This window comes from Microcebus murinus, chromosome 10 (genome assembly GCF_040939455.1).
Source record: "Microcebus murinus isolate Inina chromosome 10, M.murinus_Inina_mat1.0, whole genome shotgun sequence".
NCBI lineage: Eukaryota > Metazoa > Chordata > Mammalia > Primates > Cheirogaleidae > Microcebus > Microcebus murinus.
This window is the reverse complement of record NC_134113.1, coordinates 53,559,763-53,580,143: the sequence shown is the minus strand read 5'-3', so window position 1 is coordinate 53,580,143 and position 20,381 is coordinate 53,559,763. Positions and strand designations below refer to the sequence as shown.

The 20,381-nt window shown below is 42.2% G+C and overlaps 1 protein-coding gene across 1 annotated transcript; it reads right to left on the bottom strand.

Moving 5' to 3' along the window:
* Positions 1-3,238: 3,238 nt before the first annotated feature.
* Positions 3,239-6,183, bottom strand: OR5BS1 (olfactory receptor family 5 subfamily BS member 1). The gene is made up of 2 exons (XM_012764684.2): positions 5,411-6,183; positions 3,239-3,401 (listed from the first exon to the last, which is right to left on the bottom strand). The coding sequence occupies exons 1-2, from the start codon at positions 6,181-6,183 to the stop codon at positions 3,239-3,241; spliced, it is 936 nt and encodes a 311-aa protein (XP_012620138.2).
* Between the last annotated feature and the right edge of the window lie 14,198 nt (positions 6,184-20,381).

Genomic DNA, 20,381 nt, shown 5'->3' with positions numbered 1-20,381 from the left:
GTTCAATACTGCTAATTCCACTTCTTGCACTCCAATACCCTCTGGGGCTATAGACAGTCAGACCATGCTTCCCTTGTATCAGAAATGATGGGCTCCCGGATGAAGTCCCCCTGTTTAGGGAACCTGTGGGGCTAGACAGGGGTGGAGAGGCCATCCTCCTCCCCACATCTAATGAAAACAAACTCTCAGGAAATAACTTGGTATTAGTCACATAATTTTAGTGTGAATTTGAACACAACATGGTGCATCTCCCAGTGATATTGCATATTATTCCTGTCCTAATTATGAGACAAAAAACTTCCCCCCAAGTCTCGAAGGTTTCAGAAGTAAACACTGTGTATGAGTGTGAGATAGGACAGAGTCAGGTGGCCATTCTTCCCACCCAACTCACACATCTACTTCTTACCTATTAACCTGCCTCAGCTCCACCCGCTGAAGGCCGCATGCTGTAGAAAATATGAGGGGCCAGCTCTCTCAAGTGGCTAGAGCAGAAACACAACTGAAGTTAGGGCCGGGTTGCAGGGCCCACACCTCTTGCCTTCATCCCACAGAGAGCGGGAAAGTTCCCGTGAGGACATGTACACTCATATGCGAGGCTTTGATCTTCAGGAAACTTTGCTGAAGGAAACTGACAATAAGAGATTTATTTGTAGAGAAGATCCAAGCCTGAGTGTCAGAAGATCAAGAGCATATAGAAGCCAGGGAGCTGGCATTCAAGCAGTCTTTTTTTTTTTTTTTTTTGAGACAGATTCTCACTCTGTTACCCAGGCTTGAGTGAGTGCCATGGTGTCAGCCTACCTCACAGCAACTTTAAACTCCTGGGCTGAAGCAATCCTCCTGCCTCAGCCTCCTGAGTAGCTGGGACTACAGGCATGTGCCACTATGCCTGGCTAATTTTTTCTATATGTTTTTAGTTGTCCAATTAATTTCTTTCTATTTTTTTTTTTTTTTTGTTTTTTTCAGGGCTTCCTCTTCTTGGTAGTTTCTTTCTATTTTTAGTAGACATGGGGTCTTGCTCTTGCTCAGGTTGGTTTCGAACTTCTGACCTTGAGTGATCCTCCTGCGTCAGCCTCCCAAAGAGTTAGGATTACAGGTGTGAGCCACCGTGCCTGGTCAAACAGTCTTTTTTTAAAAAGCATATTCATTCATTTATTATTACAGTGGCTTATGATACAAATGTTTATAGATCCCTACCATAAACCAGTACTATGGAGCAGTTTTTTTTTTTTTTTTTTTTTTGAGACAGAGTCTCGCTTTATTGTCCAGGCTAGAGTGAGTGCCGTGGCGTCAGCCTAGCTCATAGCAACCTCACACTCCTGGGCTCGAGCGATCCTTCTGCCTCAGCCTCCCGAGTAGCTGGGACTACAGGCATGCGCCACCATGCCCGGCTAATTTTTTATATACATATCAGTTGGCCAATTAATTTCTTTCTATTTATAGTAGAGACGGGGTCTCGCTCTTGCTCAGGCTGGTTTTGAACTCCTGACCTTGAGCAATCCGCCCGCCTCGGCCTCCCAGAGAGCTAGGATTACAGGCGTGAGCCACCGCGCCCGGCCTATGGAGCAGTTTTTATGTGCTTTTACTCAGTTCGATTTTAGTGTGTTCAGTTGTGAAATGACCCATGAACTAAAACAAATAAGCAAATGCTGTGTTCTTTGGAATTTGTAGGCGAACTCTCTCTTGTTCCTAGTCTGTATTTACTTTTTTCCTTACTGGCTCATACATTTCTTTTAATATGGTGTCCTTTGAATTATGAATTATTTTATTGAGAAAATAAATAAATAAGTAGCCTCCTTTATCCAGCCAAATATGGCTAGATCATCTTTATGATGTAGAGTCACCAGTAGTCTTCATCTTCTCCTTTGCCTCCTCCTTTTTTACAAATAAAAATGGTATATATTTAAGGTCTACAACTTGATGTTTTGATACATGTGTACATTGAAATGATCACTACAATCAAGGTAATTACCATATCCATCACCTCACATAGCTACCAATTTTTTTTTGGCATGGAAGTTGTCTTGATAGATGCAGATCTTAACCTTTGGGTAGAAGCAGGACAGGAAACTGTTGCTCTCTTCCCAGAAACTTTCTTGGGAGCTGAACAGGAGGTGGGATGGTGGCTGAGCATCTGTTCTGCTTTCTCCAACTCCTTCTTTCTCCTCTGGGCCTGGAACTAGGTCCTGAGCCAGGGCAGCAACCGGAAGTGGGCCAGGCGAAGGTGGGAGGCGGGGAGGTTCTGGGCGGGGGCTGTCAGCATGCAGATCATTCACTGAGCTCTGTGTGAGGACTCAGGATGGAGCCCGACAACATGGAGTCTCTTTCTTTCCTCCAGTCCTGATTTCTCTTCCCTCCTACTTTCCTCTGACATCTATCTTGTTATAAAGGCAGAAATTTTATTAGATAAAATTCAATATTCTTTTTCATATGTACCTCCCCCCCACATTCTCTCTCTCTCATTTTTTCTTCATTTGTCTATTAGATGACAGGATTTACTAGACACCTGGGATACAGAAGCTATTAGACAGAGGTTTTGCTCTTGAGACCTTATACTTTAAAGGGGAAATATTCACCTCCTCCCATTTCCTAGGACCATGCAAGAGAAAAGACTCTTCAGATGGATCCACATTCATTCTCTCATCCATTTCTTAATTTGCCAGCAAATGGCTATTGAGGATTGGCTATTTTCCAGGCTCTACTTTAGGTGCTACTTGTTAAGGATGAAGACAGGAGGCACACTTATTTTATTTTATTTCTTTCCAAGGTATTATGAAGATGTACATCTTTCTAGGGGTCTTTCAGGATGAGAACAAAGCAAGAGTTGGGTCTCACAGTGTTAAGATGGGACTGTCCCAGAATGCAGCGGGATATTTGCTAGTGGTCTGATAGGTTGATTTACTTTTTGTACACAGACAAAAGTAAAAGGGAGAAGGAGAGGCAGAAATAGGAAGGTTAAAAAGGTCAAGAAACAAGAGGGAAAGGTGACATCTGTAGAAATGGCTAGTGAAGCCCTGAAGATTTTCTTGTGGAGGGACTTGGCCCCCTGAGGAGAGGTATCACCTGCTCTGTGGAAGTTTCCGTCCGTCTCTTGGAAAGCAGCAGGGCCCTGGAGGAAGAGAAGTTAAGGGCACTGTTGTGGAAAGGGATGAATGCAGATCTCTAGCTGAGTGCTGATAGCTTTTTCCTGCCTCTTCTTCTCCCCATAATGGTTCTGGCTGGCGAGGCAGGAGAGCCTGGGTTAGAAGGTACGCCTGGACTTCCTGGCCAGCATCCTCTTCAGAGCTGTCTTTACCTCCTGGTTCTTTAGACTGTAGATGAGGGGGTTTAGCATTGGGGTCACCACACTGTACTGCAAAGAGAGTACTTGCTCCAGGGCTGAGCCAGATGTTGGAGTCATGTACCTTGCAAGGAAGTGCACAAAGAAGCAAACTGAGATAATGACAATGACAACAATACTGTTGGCAACAACGGTCCATCCCATCCTTGCACAGACTCTGCAAAGGGGGTCTTCAGAGCTGAGTTGACTATCTCTGGTGGCGGCATCTAGAAATGACTGTCTGATCTGTGAAAAGTTCGTCATTTCTGCGTTCACATGCCTCCAAACATGAGTGATCTTACACAGAAAGTTATAGGAGCTGTCTTGAAGAAAAAGAAAGTTCTGTGGCATATCAAGGGCTTCAGGTTAGAACTAATAATAATAATTCCATGCATTTCTATAGAACTTCATACTCTTCAAAGTATTATTCCTTAATAGTTATGATGATAATCTGAGGAGTTTTTCTCTTTTTTCCCCATATACACAGTACAAACACACTATGTTCTCATCTTATGATGACTATGCTTATAGAATTATATGCTTAGTCCAAAATGCTATCATTACTTCCAACATTTATGGCTCTTGGAATTATCCTCAGAATCATAGCATATTATTTTTATAATGCTTAGGGGAACAAACATTTATCCTTTTAGTTGCATTTTCCTTTGGTTTGGAAGATAAGCCCAAACTGGTAAAGTGAAAGATGAAAACATATTAAGCACAAGATAATTCTAAAACAAGATTAAAATTTTGGGTGCATTTTGCTAAGTACCACTGGGAGTATTTTTCAAATAAGCACTGTTATTATTATTATTTTTTGCAATGGCACCATCATCACTGGAATAAGTATAGACTGTTCCAAGAATGTGCCTTTTGGGTTCTGGTGTTCGGTTGTAAAAGATAGCAATTTGTTTTTGTAGAGGCAGAGTCTCCCTCTGTTGCCCAGGCTCAAGTGCAGTGACATAATCATAGCTCAATATAACCTTGGACTCCTGGGCTCAAGCAATCCTCCTGCCTCAGCTTCCCGAGTAGCTGGGATTAGGGTGCATGCCACCATGCCTGGCTAATTTTTCTTATTTTTTGTAGAGACGGAGTCTCACTATGTTGCTCAGTCTCGAACTCCTGGGGTCAAGTGATCCTCCCACCTTGGCCTCCCAAAGTTCTGGGATTACAGGTGTGAGCCACTGCACCCAGACTATTTTTCATCATTGAAAATCTTTCCTAACACTTTTGTGAAGTAGGTAGTTATGGCCCCTTATGGTGCATGAGGAAACTGAGACAGAAGGAGATGAAGAGGTTTGTCCACAGCTCAGGTGAGCTCTCCTGGACTGTTCCTTATTATCCATTTCCACCCCCTGACTTCTCTCTAAGTCACAGCAGGTGAGAAAAGCATTGAGCAATTTGTAGAATCCACCTTCCTTTGGTTCACTAATAGAAAGCACAGACACGAGTTATTCTGTCTCCTGGTGAAGGAGGACTCCTCAGGTTGTTCATGTTTGAGAGAAGCATGGTAGGAAAGAGCATGAATCTTGGTTCAACTTATGGCTCCATTATCAGTTTGTGCTGGGACTGTCAGGAAATTATTTGGTTAGTCCCAAAACTCAGGTTCTTTACCTGAAATTGGGTTAATAATGCCTCTCTTATAGTGTGATGCATACTAAAATTAAGCCTGACCATGTAAAGCAGCTGGTGTATAATAGGTGCCTAATAAATACCTGTAACGTAAACAAACTTTGGGGACATCATTTTACAATAGGAAAGAAAGATGGCATCTGTTTCAGGGATAGGTTTTATTTTCCTGTCTAGCACCTAAATAATAATCTACCAAAAGCTTTCTGATTTTTTTGAGAACTTCCAAATTATAGGTTAATAAAGCGGGAAAATCTCTGTCTAAGCTCATTTCTCAGAATAGACAATTGAGGCCTTAGAAAGAAAATGGATTATAATTCGCACAGCAAGTCCACAGCAGAGCTGGCACTAGAGCCTAGGCCTTTTAATTTCCTGCTGCTTTGCAATGCCCTGTTCTATAGACCAAAGCCACTGCAAGGTAAGGAATACCCAACATTTACATGCAGGTGGTATAATATGACTTACCTGAAAAGTCCTGAACCATAAAAGATGGCGACTACCAGGAAATGGGAAGAGCAGGTGGAGAAGAACTTGCTCCGACCCGTGGCGGAGTTGATCCTCAAGGCTGCCGTGATGATGCGGCTGTAGGAGCCCAGCAACAGGATGAGGGTGCCCAGGCCCAGGACTGCCATGGTGGTCAGGATGGAGGCGATGCTAGCGTGGGTGTCAGAACAGGCCAGCAGGAGCACTGGAGGAAGCTCGCAGGCAAAACTGCGGACAAGGTTAGGGCCACAGAAGTGCTCCTGAGCCAGGAGGAGGGTGTTAATCAGGCCAGTCACCATTCCTATGGCCCAGGAGGCCCCCACCAGGCCAGCGCATGCCCTCCTGTTCATAGCCACCGCATACAACAGTGGGTGGCACACAGCCTGAAACCTGTCATAGGCCATGACAGAGAGGAGGCAGGCTTCAGTGGCCCCAGAAAATATGATCAGGGAGATCTGGCTGAAACACTCAAGGAGGGATACGGTCTTCCACTTATAAAGAAGGCTCTGTAGCAGTTTAGGCACAGTGACTGAGGAATAGAAGGCGTCCAGGAAGGAGAGGTGTCTCAGGAAGAAGTACATGGGGGTGTGGAGGTGGGAATCGGTACTAATCACCAGCAGCATCAGCACGTTCCCCGTGAGTGTCAGGAGGTAAACCACCAGGAACAGCACAAAGAGCAGAGCTCGGGTCTGGGGGTTGTTGGAGAGTCTTAGGAGAACAAACGCAGTGACTGTGGTTACGTTGCTGACTTCCATGGAGCATTCAAGTTTCCCCTCGGAAGGACGAGAACTAAAGAGCATGCGCAGCTGGGCCGGCACTTTGAGAGCCTGCCTGGGCATGCGGCACTGCGAGCAAAGCAGCAGGGCAGACCCAGGACAGATTAAGTAGCAGGGGCAGCCTCGCCATGTCAGATCGCAGCAGCCCTTCCCAGCGCAGGGCAGTAGCCCCAGCCACGGCAGAGAAGGTGGGGAGGAAGAGTTTAGAGAACCAGACCCAAAAAGGAAAGAGCAGATCACAGGGATTATTCAGACTGGAGAAGGAAAGGACGGGAGTTGGGGATTCCAGAGCTCTGAGCAGTGCTATTTTCCAGTTCCAATGGAACTGAGCGCAACCACAGGGGCGCCGGCTGGTGTCCTAAATAAGCAATAAACGTTTTGGCGGACCGCCTGGCTGAGAGACTGTGACGAGTGTCCCAGTGGTTGACGGAGGTATCGTGACACCTGAGGATGGCGCAAGTCGGTTCTCTGCCACTGTAAGCTTGTGAGCAAGTCACTTAAGTTTTTCAAAAACCAAAGCCGAAACAAAACAAAACAAATAAACAAACAAACAAAAAAAAACCTATCTGGGAAAACTAGATGGTTTCTAAAGTCCATTCCAACTTAGAAATTGCAAAGATGGGGAAACAGTCTTCCTTCGGAGTCTCTGGTTCTGAGCAGAAACGCCTTCTCCCCTGTGTCAACCTCAGCAGAAGTGGCTCATAAGTGTGCTGGTTTTAGGGAAGTCAGGCAGGGGAAGTTCTCAAACCGAGGTGAGGGCTGTTTTTTTCCGTCAATCCAAAGCCTTCCCGTTCCAGGGTTTCTGTGAATCTATGATGTCTACTGCTTTCACTGCAATCTCAGGACTTAATATGAGAGTCCACAAAGACTGGGCTATTTTCTGAATTGCTACCAGTGGATTTGAATAAAGCCAAGTCAAATTTGGAACATCTTCTGTGCATCTTTTTGGCCACAAATAGGGAGGAGAAAAAAAGAACACCTGGTAAAATGGGCAGTTATAGGGTTTAGTCTAGACCAGAGGAAGGTAAACTGGCTAGCCATTCCCCTATTGATGTCTAATTCAGGGAGGCCATAAGTGAGGATTTGATCTCTTTTTGTGACTTGTGCCCTCGTGGCTTCTCAGAGTGGATAGTTTTAGGAGAAGACGGATATGAATGAGAAGGAGATTTGTATTCACCTGAGCTCTTGAGGCCAACAACAGATGCTGTCAGTGGAGGATACCTGTATGACACCATTTCCAACACTGGAACAAGAGCCGCAGATGTGATTAGGGCTCTGTGGGCTTCCCTCATCTTGGTCCTTCCCTTAGAGGATTCAGGGGTGAAACTTCTGATCAAGGAAATATCCCCATAGTCTTTCTGTCCAAGGGGAAGATTCTTGACTCTGCCTTCCAATTAACAATGGCAAGAAGGACTTGATCTCAGCTCTAGACCTTGGAGAGTGAGGCAGGTCCCTGGAGAGGCCCTGAAGCAGGAGGCCTGTTCTGATTCTGAATGGGTTGTCCAGGACCAACTACTCCTCCCCTGTATCACTCGTGTTTCAGTGGATTGAGTCATCAAGAGGCTCCAGGGTGACCAATATTTCTTTTTCTTTTTTTTTTTTCTAGTTCTACTACTATATAAAAAATATTTTGGAAAAAAATGTATTTTTTTTTACAACATTTTATTTTAATTTTTGAGACAGGGTCTCACTCTTGTCACCAGGGCTAGCGTGCAGTGGTGTCATCATAGCCAACTGCCACCTCAAAATCCTCAGCTCAACTGGTCCTCCTGCCTCAGCCTCCTGAGTAGCTGGGACTACAGGTGCACACCACCTGTCTGGCTAATTTTTCTATTTCTTGTAGAGACAGGGTCTCACTCTTTTTTTTTTTTTTTAGTGTAGCACATCCGAGTTTTATTTTATTTTATTTCAGCATATTATGGGAGTACAAATGTTAAGGTGTATATTGCTCAGGCCCCCCTCACCCCTCGAGTTAGAGCTTCAAGCGTTGCACATCCCCCAAACATTGCACATCTCACTCATTATGTTCGTATTTACCCATCCCCTCCTCCCCCCGCCCACCTGCCCACACCCGATAAATGTTATTCCTATATGTTCACTGAGGTGTTGATCCGTTAATACAAATTTGCTGGTGAGTACATGTGGTGCTTGTTTTTCCATTCTTGAGATACTTCACTTAGTAGAATGGGTTCCAGCTCTATCCAGGAAAATACAAGATGTCACCATTGTTTTTTAAAGCTGAATAGTACTCCATGGTATACATATACCACATTTTATTAATCCACTCATGTATTGATGGGCACGTGGGTTGTTTCCACAGCTTTGCAATTGTGAACTGTGCTGCTATAAACATTCGAGTGCAGGTGTCTTTTTCATAAAGTGACTTTTGATCTTTTGGGTAGATGCCCAGTAGTGGAATTGCTGGATCAAATGGTAGATCTACTTGTATCCCTTTAAGGTAGTTCCATATTGCTTTCCACAGAGGCTGTACCAGTTTGCAGTCCCACCAACAGTGTAGGACTGTTCCTATTTCTCCGCATCCACGCCAACATTTATTGTTTGGGGACTTTTTGATAAAGGCCATTCTTACTGGAGATAAGTGATATCTCATTGCAGTTTTGATTTGCATTTCCCTGATGATTAGAGATGTTGAGCATTTTTCATATGTTTGTTAGCCTTTATTCTGTCTTCTTTTGAAAAATATCTGTTCATGTCTTTTGCCCACTTTTTTTTTTGGCATATTATGGGGGTACAGATTTTAAGGTTTCAATAAATGCCCATTTCCCCCCCTCCACAAGTCTGAGTCTCCAGCATGACCATCCCCCAGATGGTGTTCATCTCACTCATTATATATGTATATACCCGCCCCCCTCCCCCCTGCCCAATACCCTATTACTGTAGTACCTATGTGACCACTTAGGTGCTATTCAGTTAATACCAATTTGCTGGTGAGTATATGTGGTGCTTGTTTTTCCATTCTTGGGAAACTTCACTTAATAGTATGGGTTCCAGCTCTAACCAGGAAAATATAAGATGTGCTATATCACCATTGTTTCTTAGAGCTGAATAGTACTCCATGGTATACATATACCACATTATTAATCCATTCTTGGATTGATGGGCACTTGGGCTGTTTCCACAGCCTTGCAATTATGAATTGTGCTGCTATAAATATTTGAGTGCAGGTGTCTTTTTTGTAGAGTGTCTTTGGATCTTTTGGGTAGATGCCCAGCAATGGGACTGCTGGATCAAATGGTAGATTCACTTGTATTGCTTTAAGGTATCTCCATATTGCTTTCCACAGAGGTTGAACTAATTTGCAGTCCCACCAGCAGTGTAGGAGTATAGAATTTTTAAATTTCCATCTTGATTTCTTCATTTATGAAGTAATCATTAAGTAGGAGGTTGTTTAATTTCCACGTTTTTGTGTAGAAATGTGTGTTTCTGTTAGGGTTGATTTCTACTTTTATTCCACTGTGATCTGAGAAGGTACATGGTATGATTTCTATTTTTTTAAATTTCTTGAGATTTACTTTGTGTCCTAGGATATGGTCAATCTTAGAGAATGTCCCGTGAGCTGATGAGAAGAATTCAGTGGATTTTGGGTAGAATGTCCTGTAGATGTCAGTCAGACCCAGTTGTTCCAAGGTTTTGTTTAAGTCCATTATTTCTTTATTAATTTTCTGTTTGGAGGATCTGTCTTGTGCCGTCAGTGGGGTGTTGAAATCTCTGGTGATTATGGAGTTGCTATTAATCCATTTGCTTAGATCCAGTAAGGTTTGCTTTATGAAACTGGGTGCACCTAAGTTGGATGCATATGTATTTAAAATTGTTATCTCTTCTTGTTGAAGTGCGCCCTTCACCATTATATAATGACCCTCTTTGTCTTTCACTACTTTTGTTGGTTTAAAAACTAAATCATCTGAAATTAGAACTGCCACGCCAGCCTTCTTTTGGCTTCCACTTGCCTGGAATACTGATCTCTACCCTTTTACTTTTAGTCTATATGCATCCTTGCAGGTTAGATGTGTTTCCTGAAGACAGCATATACTTGGCCTGTATTTTCTTATCCATTCAGCCAGCCTATGTCTCTTGAGTGGTGAGTTTAAGCCATTCACATTTATTGAGAGAACTGATAGGTAAGGTAGATTATTGTTCATTCTGTTGGGTTGGATGTTGTTGCTTTGATTTCTCTCTTGAGCCATTGTATTATCTGGCCTTTAATCTTTGGGTTTTGGTTGTTTTTATATTCGTGAGTTTTTATTATGGTGTTCCGTGTGTAACACTGTTTTGAGTACTTCTTGTAGGGCTGGTCTTGTCTCGGTGAATTCTCTGAGACTTTGCTTGTCTGAGAATGTCTTTATTTCTCCTTCATATATGAAGGTTAGTTTTGCAGGGAATAAGATTCTAGGGTGGGCATTGTTTTGTTTCAGAAGAGTGAGAATGGGGCCCCAGTCTCTCCTTGCTTGTAAAGTCTCATTAGAGAAGTTATTATTCGAATTGAAGGTGTTATTAGAATTGTTAATAGAAGGTGTTATTCGAATTGGCTTTCCCTTGTATGTCACTTGCTTCTTTCGTCTTACAGCTCTTAGAAGGGCCTCTTTAGTTGATATTTTGGTCAGTCTGATGACTGCATGTCGTGACGTCTTCCTGTTTGCATTGAATCTCCCAGGGGTCCTCTGAGCTTCTTGAACTTGTATATTGAGATTTTGAGCAAGGCCTGGGAAGTTTTCCTCTATTATATCTTCAAATAGCTTGACCAACCCTTGGGTGTTGTCCTCTTCCCCTTCTGGTAACCCTATGACCCTCACATTAGGTTTCTTCACATAATCCCACATCTCTTGTAGGCTTTGCTCTTTTCTTTTCTCTTGTTTCTCTGCTCTATCTCTGTGATGGTTTTATTTAGTTGGAGGGTGTTATCTTCAATCTCTGAGATTCTTTCTTCTGTTTGATCTACCCTGTTCTTCAGACTTTCCACTGTATTTTGTAGTTCCCTGAATTGATACTTCATTTCCAGGAGTTCAGTTAAAGTTTTCTTCATTGTGTCTATTTCTTTTTATTTTTTTATTTTATTTTATTTTATTTTATTTTTTTGTTTGGGAAGTGGGAACTCTAAGACATTGTGTCTATTTCTTTAGTGAACTTTTGTTCTAGGTCCTGGAGGCTTTTGGTGGTTTTTTTGTGTTGGTTATTGAGTTGTTGTTGCAGCTCGGTGAGTGTTCTTATGATCCACATACAAAATTCCTCTTCTGTCATTCTGGTTGCCTGATTTTGGTTGGTGTCCATGTCTAGGGGGCTGGTGCTCCTCTTTGGGGTTGTGTTTTCCGTTTGGTTCTTCATATTTCCTGAGTTCTTTCACTGATTTCTTCCCATGTCGATCAGTTGTTGTTTCTTTCCTTTAGGTTTCTGTTTGGGTATTCACACGCCTTGTTTAGTTTCTGAGCCATTAGGTGGTGTCTGTGGGTGAGATTCGACCACTCCCTGTATAATGAGTCAGTGGGTGCCGTGAAAAGGCTGTGCAGGATGCCATCCCTGTCAGTAGGTGGCGCTTGCTTGGAGGAACAGGCTATGCTGTTGTTTTTGTGTCCTGTTATCAGCTCTTGTTCTGGGTGGAGCTGGGTTGGGTAAGCCTGCCCTCAGGCACCACCAATGCCGTTAGCAGGGGTCAAAGTTCTGTTCTCTGTTTCCAGGAAAAGCTGTCAGGGTGGGGCTGGAATGGTCCCACTCAGCCAGAAAGTCTGCTTGTGGGGGTGGGGCTGTCTGAGACCCACAGTCTGGAGCGGGCATTGCTTCTTTCCACCCTCCCCAACTCCACAGCTACTCCTGGGCCTCTGCCAGCAAGCCAGATCACAAGCCACCAGGCCTCCCCAGATTGTGATGCCAGCGTGGAGGTTCCCTGCGCAGGAACGCCACCTGGGCTGGGCGCACGGCCTTCCTTTGGTGGGAGGGTTGCCCTCTAGGACGCTGATCTGCCCCTGGAGGCACACACACCTCAGCAGGCTGTTCACAAATATCCCTTCTGTGCCCCGGGCAATGCTAGACCTCGGTGCACGGGATCTGGTCTGCAGGTCTGACCTTTGGGTCCCAGAGTTTAAACTGTATCCCCACTAGGGAGAGGAGTTCCAGTCCCAATTCACCTACAGGGAGCTTAAGCTGTGTCTGTGTCTCTCAGCCTCTGAGTCAGCACCGTTCTCCTGGGAACACCGTGCCAGCAGCACCTGGGAGGGCTGGCAGGTAGGGAGCTCACAGTCTGAGTTCCCCTTAGTCAGCTGTAGGGTCCCAAAAGGGAAGGTCCCGTTCCCTGGAGGTGCCTCCAGCTGGTGGCTGTATTGTCTCTGTGGGCAGCCGTGGGTAGGGTCAGCGGAGGGGAGGAGGAGGTAATATGGTGCCTGTGGCACGGCTCGGGTCTGTGCACACGGAGGTGCCCCGAGGGATTTGGGAGTCTGGTGCTGTGTCCGCTACAGGCTCACCACTAGCTGGCAGCGGCCGTCTCTGGGCTGGTGTCCGCAGGTCTCTCCACCCGCTGGGGAGCCCACCAGCAGTCCCAAATGCAGGGCAGGGGAAAGGTAATTTATCCACCTACCCTTCCCGATGGTCTCTGGGCTGCTCCGGCGGTCTCAGCTTCCAGTTTTCCTCCGCAGCCTCCTCCCGTGGAGTCTCCCGGGGTCTCAGGTACCCCTCCTTCCGACCCTCGTCTGCTGTATGCTCGCTTTCTTGCTTCTTTTTTCTAATTTCTGCTAGAATCTGTCTGTTCTGCAGAGACACTCTTTCTTGTGGTGTTTCTCGTCCGCCATCTTGATCCTCCTCCTGCCCACTTTTTGATAGGGTTGTTTGATTTTTTCTTGCTGATTTTCCTGAGTTCTAAATAAATTCTAGTTATGAGCCTTTTATCGGTTGTGCAGCTTGTGAAAATTTTCTCCCATTCTGTGGGTTGCCTGTTTGCTCTCTTGACAGTTTCTTTGGCTGTGCAGAAGCTTTTAAATTTGATCAGGTCCCATTTGTTTATTTTTGTTGATGCTGTGATTACCTTTGGGATCTTCTTCATAAATTCTTTGCCTAGGCCAATGTCTAGAAGAATATTTCCAACGTTTTCCTCTAGAATTCGAATAGTTTCACACCTAAGGTTCAAGTCTGTTACCCAGCATGAGTTGATTTTTGTGAGAGGTGAAAGGTGTGGGCCCTGTTTCAGACTTCTACATGTGGCTATCCAGTTTTCCCAGCACCATTTATTGAATAAGGATTCTTTTCCCCAGTGTATGTTTTTGTCTGGTTTGTCAAAGATTAGTTGGCTGTATGAGGATGGTTTTATATCTGAGTTCTCTGTTCTGTTCCACTTGTCAATGTCCCTGTTCTTGTGCCAATCCCAAGCTGTTTTCATTACTATAGCCTTGTAGTATAGTTTGAAATCTGGTAAATTGATACCTCCTAATTTTTTATTGCCTAGGATTGATTTTGCTATACAGGGTCTTCCCTGGTTCCATATGAAGTGTAAAATTATTTTTTCTATATCTGTGAAAAATGTTGATGGTATTTTAATAGGGATTGCATTGACTCTGTAGGTCACTTTGGGTAGTACAGACATTTTAACAATGTTGATTCTGCCGACCCATGAGCAGGGTTTCACTCTTGTTCAGGCTGGTCTCAAACTCCTGACTTCAAGCAATCCTCCTGTCTCAGCCTCCCAAAGTGCAAGGATTACAGGCATGAGCCATTGTGCCCAGCCCAATATTTTCTTTAAAACATATTTTTATTTTCAATTATATAGGTACATAATAGTTGTATATCTTCATAGAGTACATGTGAAGTTTTGATACAGGCATACAATGTGAATTAATTAAATCAGGATAATTGAGGTATCCATCACCTTAGACATTTAACATTTTTTTGTGTTAGGAACAAACATTCCAGTTCAACTCTTTCAGTTATTTTAAAATATAACCTAACTTATTGTTTTTTGTTTTTTTTTTCCTTGAGACAGAGTCTCACTCTATTGCCCAGGCTAGAGTGCTGTGGCGTCAGCCTAGCTCACAGCAACCTCAAACTCCTGGGCTCAAGCAATCCTTCTGCCTCAGCCTCCTGAGTAGCTGGGACAACAGGCATGCACCATCATGTCTGGCTAACTTTTTCTGTATATATAGTTTTAGTTGTCCAGCTAATTTCTTTCTATTTTTAGTAGAGACATTGTCTTGCTCTTGCTCAGGCTGGTCTTAAACTTCTGAGCTCAAATGATCCACCTGCTTCAGCCTCCCAGAGTGCTAACATTACAGGCATGAGCCACCGTGCCTGGCCACTTATCGTTGATTAATTACTTTTGTTGTGCTATCAAACATTGTTCATTCCATCTAACTAACTATATTTTTGCACCCATTAACGATCCCCACTTTATCCCTCTCTCCCTGCTAGCCTTTCCAGCATCTGGTAGCCATCATTCTACTCTCTGTCTCCATGGGATGAATATGAATTATTTTTAATATTTAGCTCCCACATATGAGTGAGACCATGCAAGATTTGTCTTACTGTGCTTTCCTTATTTCACTTAACATAATGTTCCCTAGTGCCATCCATGTTATTGCAAATGACAGGATTTCATTCTTCTTTGTGGCTATATAATATTCCATTGTGGATATATACCACAATTTTTTTATATCCCTATATACCAGAATTTCTTTATCCATTCTTCTGTTGATGGACACTTAGGTTGATTCCAAATCTTGGCTATTGTGAATAGTGCTGCAATAAACATGGGAGTGTAGATATCTTTTCTATATACTGGATTCCCCTCCTTTGGATATATACCCAGCAGTGGAATTGCAGGGTCATATGGTAGTGCTGTTTTTAGTTTTTTTGAGGAACCTCCATATTGTTCTTCATAGTGGTTGAACTAATTTACATTCCCACCAGCAGTGTATGAGGGTTCCCCTTTCTCTACATCCTTACCAGCATTAGTTGTTGCCTGTCTTTTTGATAGAATTCATTTCAACTGGGGTGAGATGATATCTGATTGTAGTTTTGATTTACATTTCTCTGATAACTAAGGATGCTGAGCATTTTTTCATATGCTTGTTGGCCATTCTTCTTTTGAGGAATGTCTATTCAGATCCTTTGCTCATTTTTTAATTGGATTATTTGATTTTTCCTACTGAGATGTTGGAGCTTCTTACATATTCTAGTTATTAATCCCTTGTCAGATGGGTAGTTTGCAAATATTTTCTCCCATTCTGTGGGTTGTCTCTTCACTTTGTTGATTGCTTCCTTTGCTGTGCCATAGCTTTTTAGCTTGATGGGATCCCATTTGTCTAATTTTGTTTTGGTTGCCTGTGCTTTATGGGTATTACCAAAGAAGTCCTTGCTCAGAACAATGTTGTGAAGCATTTTCCCAAAGTTTGCTTTTATAGTTTCAGGTCTTAGGTTTAAGTCTTTAACACATTTTGATTTGATTTTTGTATATGGCTAGAGATAAGGATCTAGTTTCATTCTTCTGCATATGGATATCCAGTTTTCCTAGCCCTATTTATTGAAGAGACTGTCCTTTTCCCACTACTGTATGTTCTTGGCATCTTAGTCAAATATAAGATCACTATAGATGTTAAGATTTATTCTGGGTTCTTTTTTCTGTCCTATTTGTCTAAATGTTTGTTTTTATGCCAGTGTACCATGCTGTTTTGTTTACTACAGCTCTGTAGAATAACTTGAAGTCAGGTAATGTGATTCCTCCAGTTTTGTTCTGTTTGCTCAGGATGGTTTGGCCTATTCTAGGTCTTTTGTGGTTCCATATTAATTTTAGGATTATTTTCTCTATTTCCGTGAAGAATGTCATTGGTATTTTGATGAGAATTGCATTGAATCTGTAGATTGTTTTGGGTAGTATGGACATTTTGACAATATTGATTCTTCCAATCCATGAGCATGGAATGTCTTCCCATTTTTAATGTCCTTTTCAATTTCTTTCATCAATGTTTTTTTTTTTTTTTTGGGGAATCCTACCTCATCCCGTTCATCAATGTTTTATAGCTTTCATTATAGAGATCTTTCATTTCTTTGGTTAAGTTTATTCTTAGGTATTTTATTTTATTTTATTTGTAGCTATTATAAATGGGATTACTTTCTTGGTTTCTTTTTCAGATTGCTTATTGTTGGCATATAGAAATGCTACTGATTTTTATATGTTGATTTGTATCCTACAACTTTACTACATTTGTTTCTCAGGAGATTTTTTTTTTATTATTTTTTTTGAGACAGAGTCTCACTTGTTGCCCAGGCTAGAGTGAGTGCCGTGGCGTCAGCCTAGCTCACAGCAACCTCAAACTCCTGGGCTCAAGCGATCCTCCTGCCTCAGCCTCCCGAGTAGCTGGGACTACAGGCATGCGCCACCATGCCCGGCTAATTTTTTCTATATATATTAGTTGGCCAATTAATTTCTTTTTATTTATAGTAGAGACGAGGTCTCGCTCTTGCTCAGGCTGGTTTCGAACTCCTGACCTTGAGCAATCCGCCCATCTCGGCCTCCCAGAGAGCTAGGATTACAGGCGTGAGCCACCGCGCCTGGCTCTCAGGAGATTTTTATTACTACTTCTATCTCATTACATTTGTTTCTCAGTTCTAATAGTTTTTTTCATGGAGTCTTTAGGTTTTTCAAGATAGAAGATCATATTGTCTTCAAACAAGGATAATTTGACTTCTTTCCAGTTTGGATGCCCTTTATGTCTTTCTCTTGTCTGATTGTTCTAGCTAGAACTTTCAGTACTATGTTGAATAACAGTGGTAAAAGTGGGCATCCTTATCTTGTTCCAGATCTTAGAGGAAAAGCTTTCAGTTTTTTCCATTGAGTATGATACTTACTGTGGGTCTGTCATATATAGCTTTTTTTTCCCCTTGAGACAGAGTCTCAGTCTGTTGCCTGGGCTAGACTGCCATGGCATCAGCCTAGCTCACAGCAACCTCAGACTCCTGGGCTTAAGCGATCCTTCTGCCTCAGCCTCCCTAGTAGTTGGGACTATAGGCATGCGCCACCATGCCTGGTTAACTTTTTCTATATAATTTAGTTGGCCAATTAATTTCTTTCTATTTTTAGTAGAGATAGGGTCTCACTCTTGCTCAGGCTGGTTTCGAACTCCTGACCTTGACTGATCCACCCGCCTCCGACTCCCAGAGTACTAGGATTACAGGCATGAGCCACTGTGCCAGGTCTGTCATATATACCTTTTATTGTGTTGAGGTAAGTTCCTTCTATACCAGTTTTTTGAGAGTTTTTTTTAATCATGAAGGTTGTCGAAGTTTATTGTATACGTTTCCAGCATCAATTGAAATGACCGTATGGTTTTTGTCCTTTGTTCTGTTGATATGATGTATAATATTGATTTATTTGCATATGTTGAACCATCCTTGCATCCTTGGGATGAATTCCACTTGATTATGATGAATATGATCTTTATAGTGTGTTGTTGAATTTAGTTTGCTTGTATTTTTTTGAGAATTTTTGCATGTAGGTTCATCAGAGATATTGGCCTATAGTTTTCTTTTTATGTTGTGTCTTTCTCTGGTTTTGGTATCAGGGTGATACTGGCTTCATAGAATGAGTTTGGAAGTATTCCCTCTTCCTTGATTTTTTGGAATAGTTTAAGTAGGATTGGTGTTAGATCTTCTTTGAATGCTTGCTAGAATTCAGCAGTGAAGTCATCGAGTCCTGTGCTTTTCTTTAATAGGAGATTTTTATTACTACTTCTATCTCATTACTTAATATTGGTTTGTTCAGGTTTTGGATTTCTTCCTGATTCAATCATGGTAGGTTGTGTCTAGGAATTTATCCATTTCTTCTAAGTTTTTTCATTTATTGGCATATAGTTGCTATAGTAGTTTATAACGATCCTTTGGATTTCTGCAGTATCAGTTTTAATCTCTGGTTTTATTTATTTGGGTCTTTCCCCTTTTTTCCTTAGTTAGTCTGGCTAACAGTATGTCAATTGTTTATCTTGGAGGCAGAAGGATAGCTTGAGTCCAGGAACTGGAGGTTGCAATGAGCTACGATGATGCCACTATACCCAGGGTGACAGAGCGAGACTCTGTCTCAACAACAACAAAATACGGAAATTGAGTACCCCTCCACACAACCCCACCTTTCATAAAAAAAAATGAGAAAAAAAAATGGGTGGGCAAGGTGACTCACGTCTGTAATCTTAGAACTCTGGGAGGCCGAGACAGGAGGATTGCTTGAGCTCAGCAGTTCAAGACCAACCTGAGCAAGAGCGAGACCTGCCTCTACTAAAAATGAAAAGAAATTAGCTGGGCATGGTGGTGCATGCCTGTAGTACCAGCTACTTGGGAGGCTGAGGCAGGAGAATCACTTGAGCCCAGGAGTTTGAGGTTGCTGTAAGCTAGGCTGATGACACGGCACTCCTGCCCAAGCAGCAGAGCGAGACTCTGTCTCAAAAAAAAAAAAGAAAAAATAAGTAAATAAAAATTAAAAATAAATAAATAAAATATTTATCTTTTCAAAACCAACTTTCATTTCTTTGATCTTTTGTATTTTTCTTGCTTCAATATCATTTATTTCTGCTCTGATCTTTATTTTGTTTCTTCTACTAATTTTGGGTTTCGTTTGCTCTTGTTCTTCTAGTTCTTTGAGATGCAATATTAGTTGTTTATTTGAAACTTTTCCACTTTTTAGATGTAGGTATTTATTGCTATAAATTTTCCTTTTATTACTGCTTTTTTGGTATCCTCTTGGTTTTGATAGTTGTGTTTTCATTTTCATTTGTTTCAAGAAATTTTAAAATTTCTTTCTTAATCTTTTCATTGACCTATTCATCATTCAGAAGCATATTGTTTAATTTCCATGTGTTAGTATATTTTCCAATGTTCCTTTTGCTATAATATTTTCAACTTAAACCCTATTCACACTGAACATGTATAGCAGCTTAACCTACCAAAATATAAAGTTTAAGAAGCCAAAACTGTCCTAGCTTTATTAAAAGTAAAGTTGTGCAGCAGGCTATTGTGATAGTTAACAAAGCAAGGAAAAGCACCAAATTGTAATATTATAATCTCTTTGTTAATTGGATTATGAGTTAGTCAAATGTTAGATTTCACACAAGCATAGCTATGATGTAGTAACTTCTTAGAATAAGAGGCAGTTCTCAAATCACATGCTACCTCAGATGTAATATTAGCAGCAGAAATACAAATAGGCTTAAAACAACAGAAACTTATTTTCTCATTGTCTCGGCCCGCGGGACCTTCTGTTACTCGTGGGGTCAAGGGGGACCGTGCCTGAAAGAGATGGGCGAGAGAAAGGAACGAGACCAAGCAAAGGGTTGTCAAGGTCTACTTTACTTGGATTCTTTGTAGGTTTTATAAGCATACAGAAACAAGGAAGTAGAAACAGAAAAATAGAGTGAGGCGGACAATGAGGCTTGGGTTTGGGCTAATCAGCCCCAATCAGCGTCTTATCGGTATCCTGTTTGTGACTGGTTACTCAACCCCAACCTGGCAGGTGGTCGGGAACAATTGCGGTCAGCACTCCCTGGAGCATTCCGTGGTCAGCACGTCATGGAATGCATTCTTCTCGGAGCTATAGCTGGAATTTTCCAGGGCGAAGCCCGTGCGTAGGACAAGTCATAGGGGAGTTGAGGGTCTTTGAGGGTCCTTGCCTCTAACATCTCATGGTCCTGGAGGCTATAAGTTTGAAATCAAGGTGTTGATTCCTTCTGAAGGCTCTGAGGGAGAGTATGTTTCATATTCTTCTCTTAGCTTCCAAGGTTGCTGGCAATTCTTGTTGTTCCTTGACTCTCAGATTCATTACTCCAATCTGTCTTCACATGGTGTTTTCCCTGTATGCCTCCAGGAATTTAGTGTTTCTAACATGATAAGATATCATAAAAACCAGGACTAGATCTCATCTGATCTGGCCTTGTAATCTCAGTAACCAAAGACATACTTGTCTATAATAGATTATTTCAAATTAACTAACTGGACTTCCTCCAAAAAAGGAGAATTCTTTTTGATGGATACAAACACAATTTTAAGACTGAACTGAGAAATCTGCTTAACAATTAGAAATTAATTTAAATGTGCTCATTTTTAAAAAGTTTAGACATTAACAAGTGTTCGTTAACCCTAAGGAATCATTTTGTCTCAAAAAAGGCAATCCAAATCCTCCACCAAAAGAGGGCCCCATCTAC

What these genes read in the sequence shown, in the direction of transcription:
- OR5BS1 (XM_012764684.2), bottom strand. Translation starts at nt 6,183, where the DNA reads ATGGAAGTCAGCAACGTAACCACAGTCACTGCGTTTGTTCTCCTAAGA. An exon ending in TATGGTTCAGGACTTTTCAG is followed by an intron (nt 3,402 to 5,410) that starts GTAAGTCATATT and finishes CTTCCTTGCAAG; the next exon opens with GTACATGACTCCAACATCTG.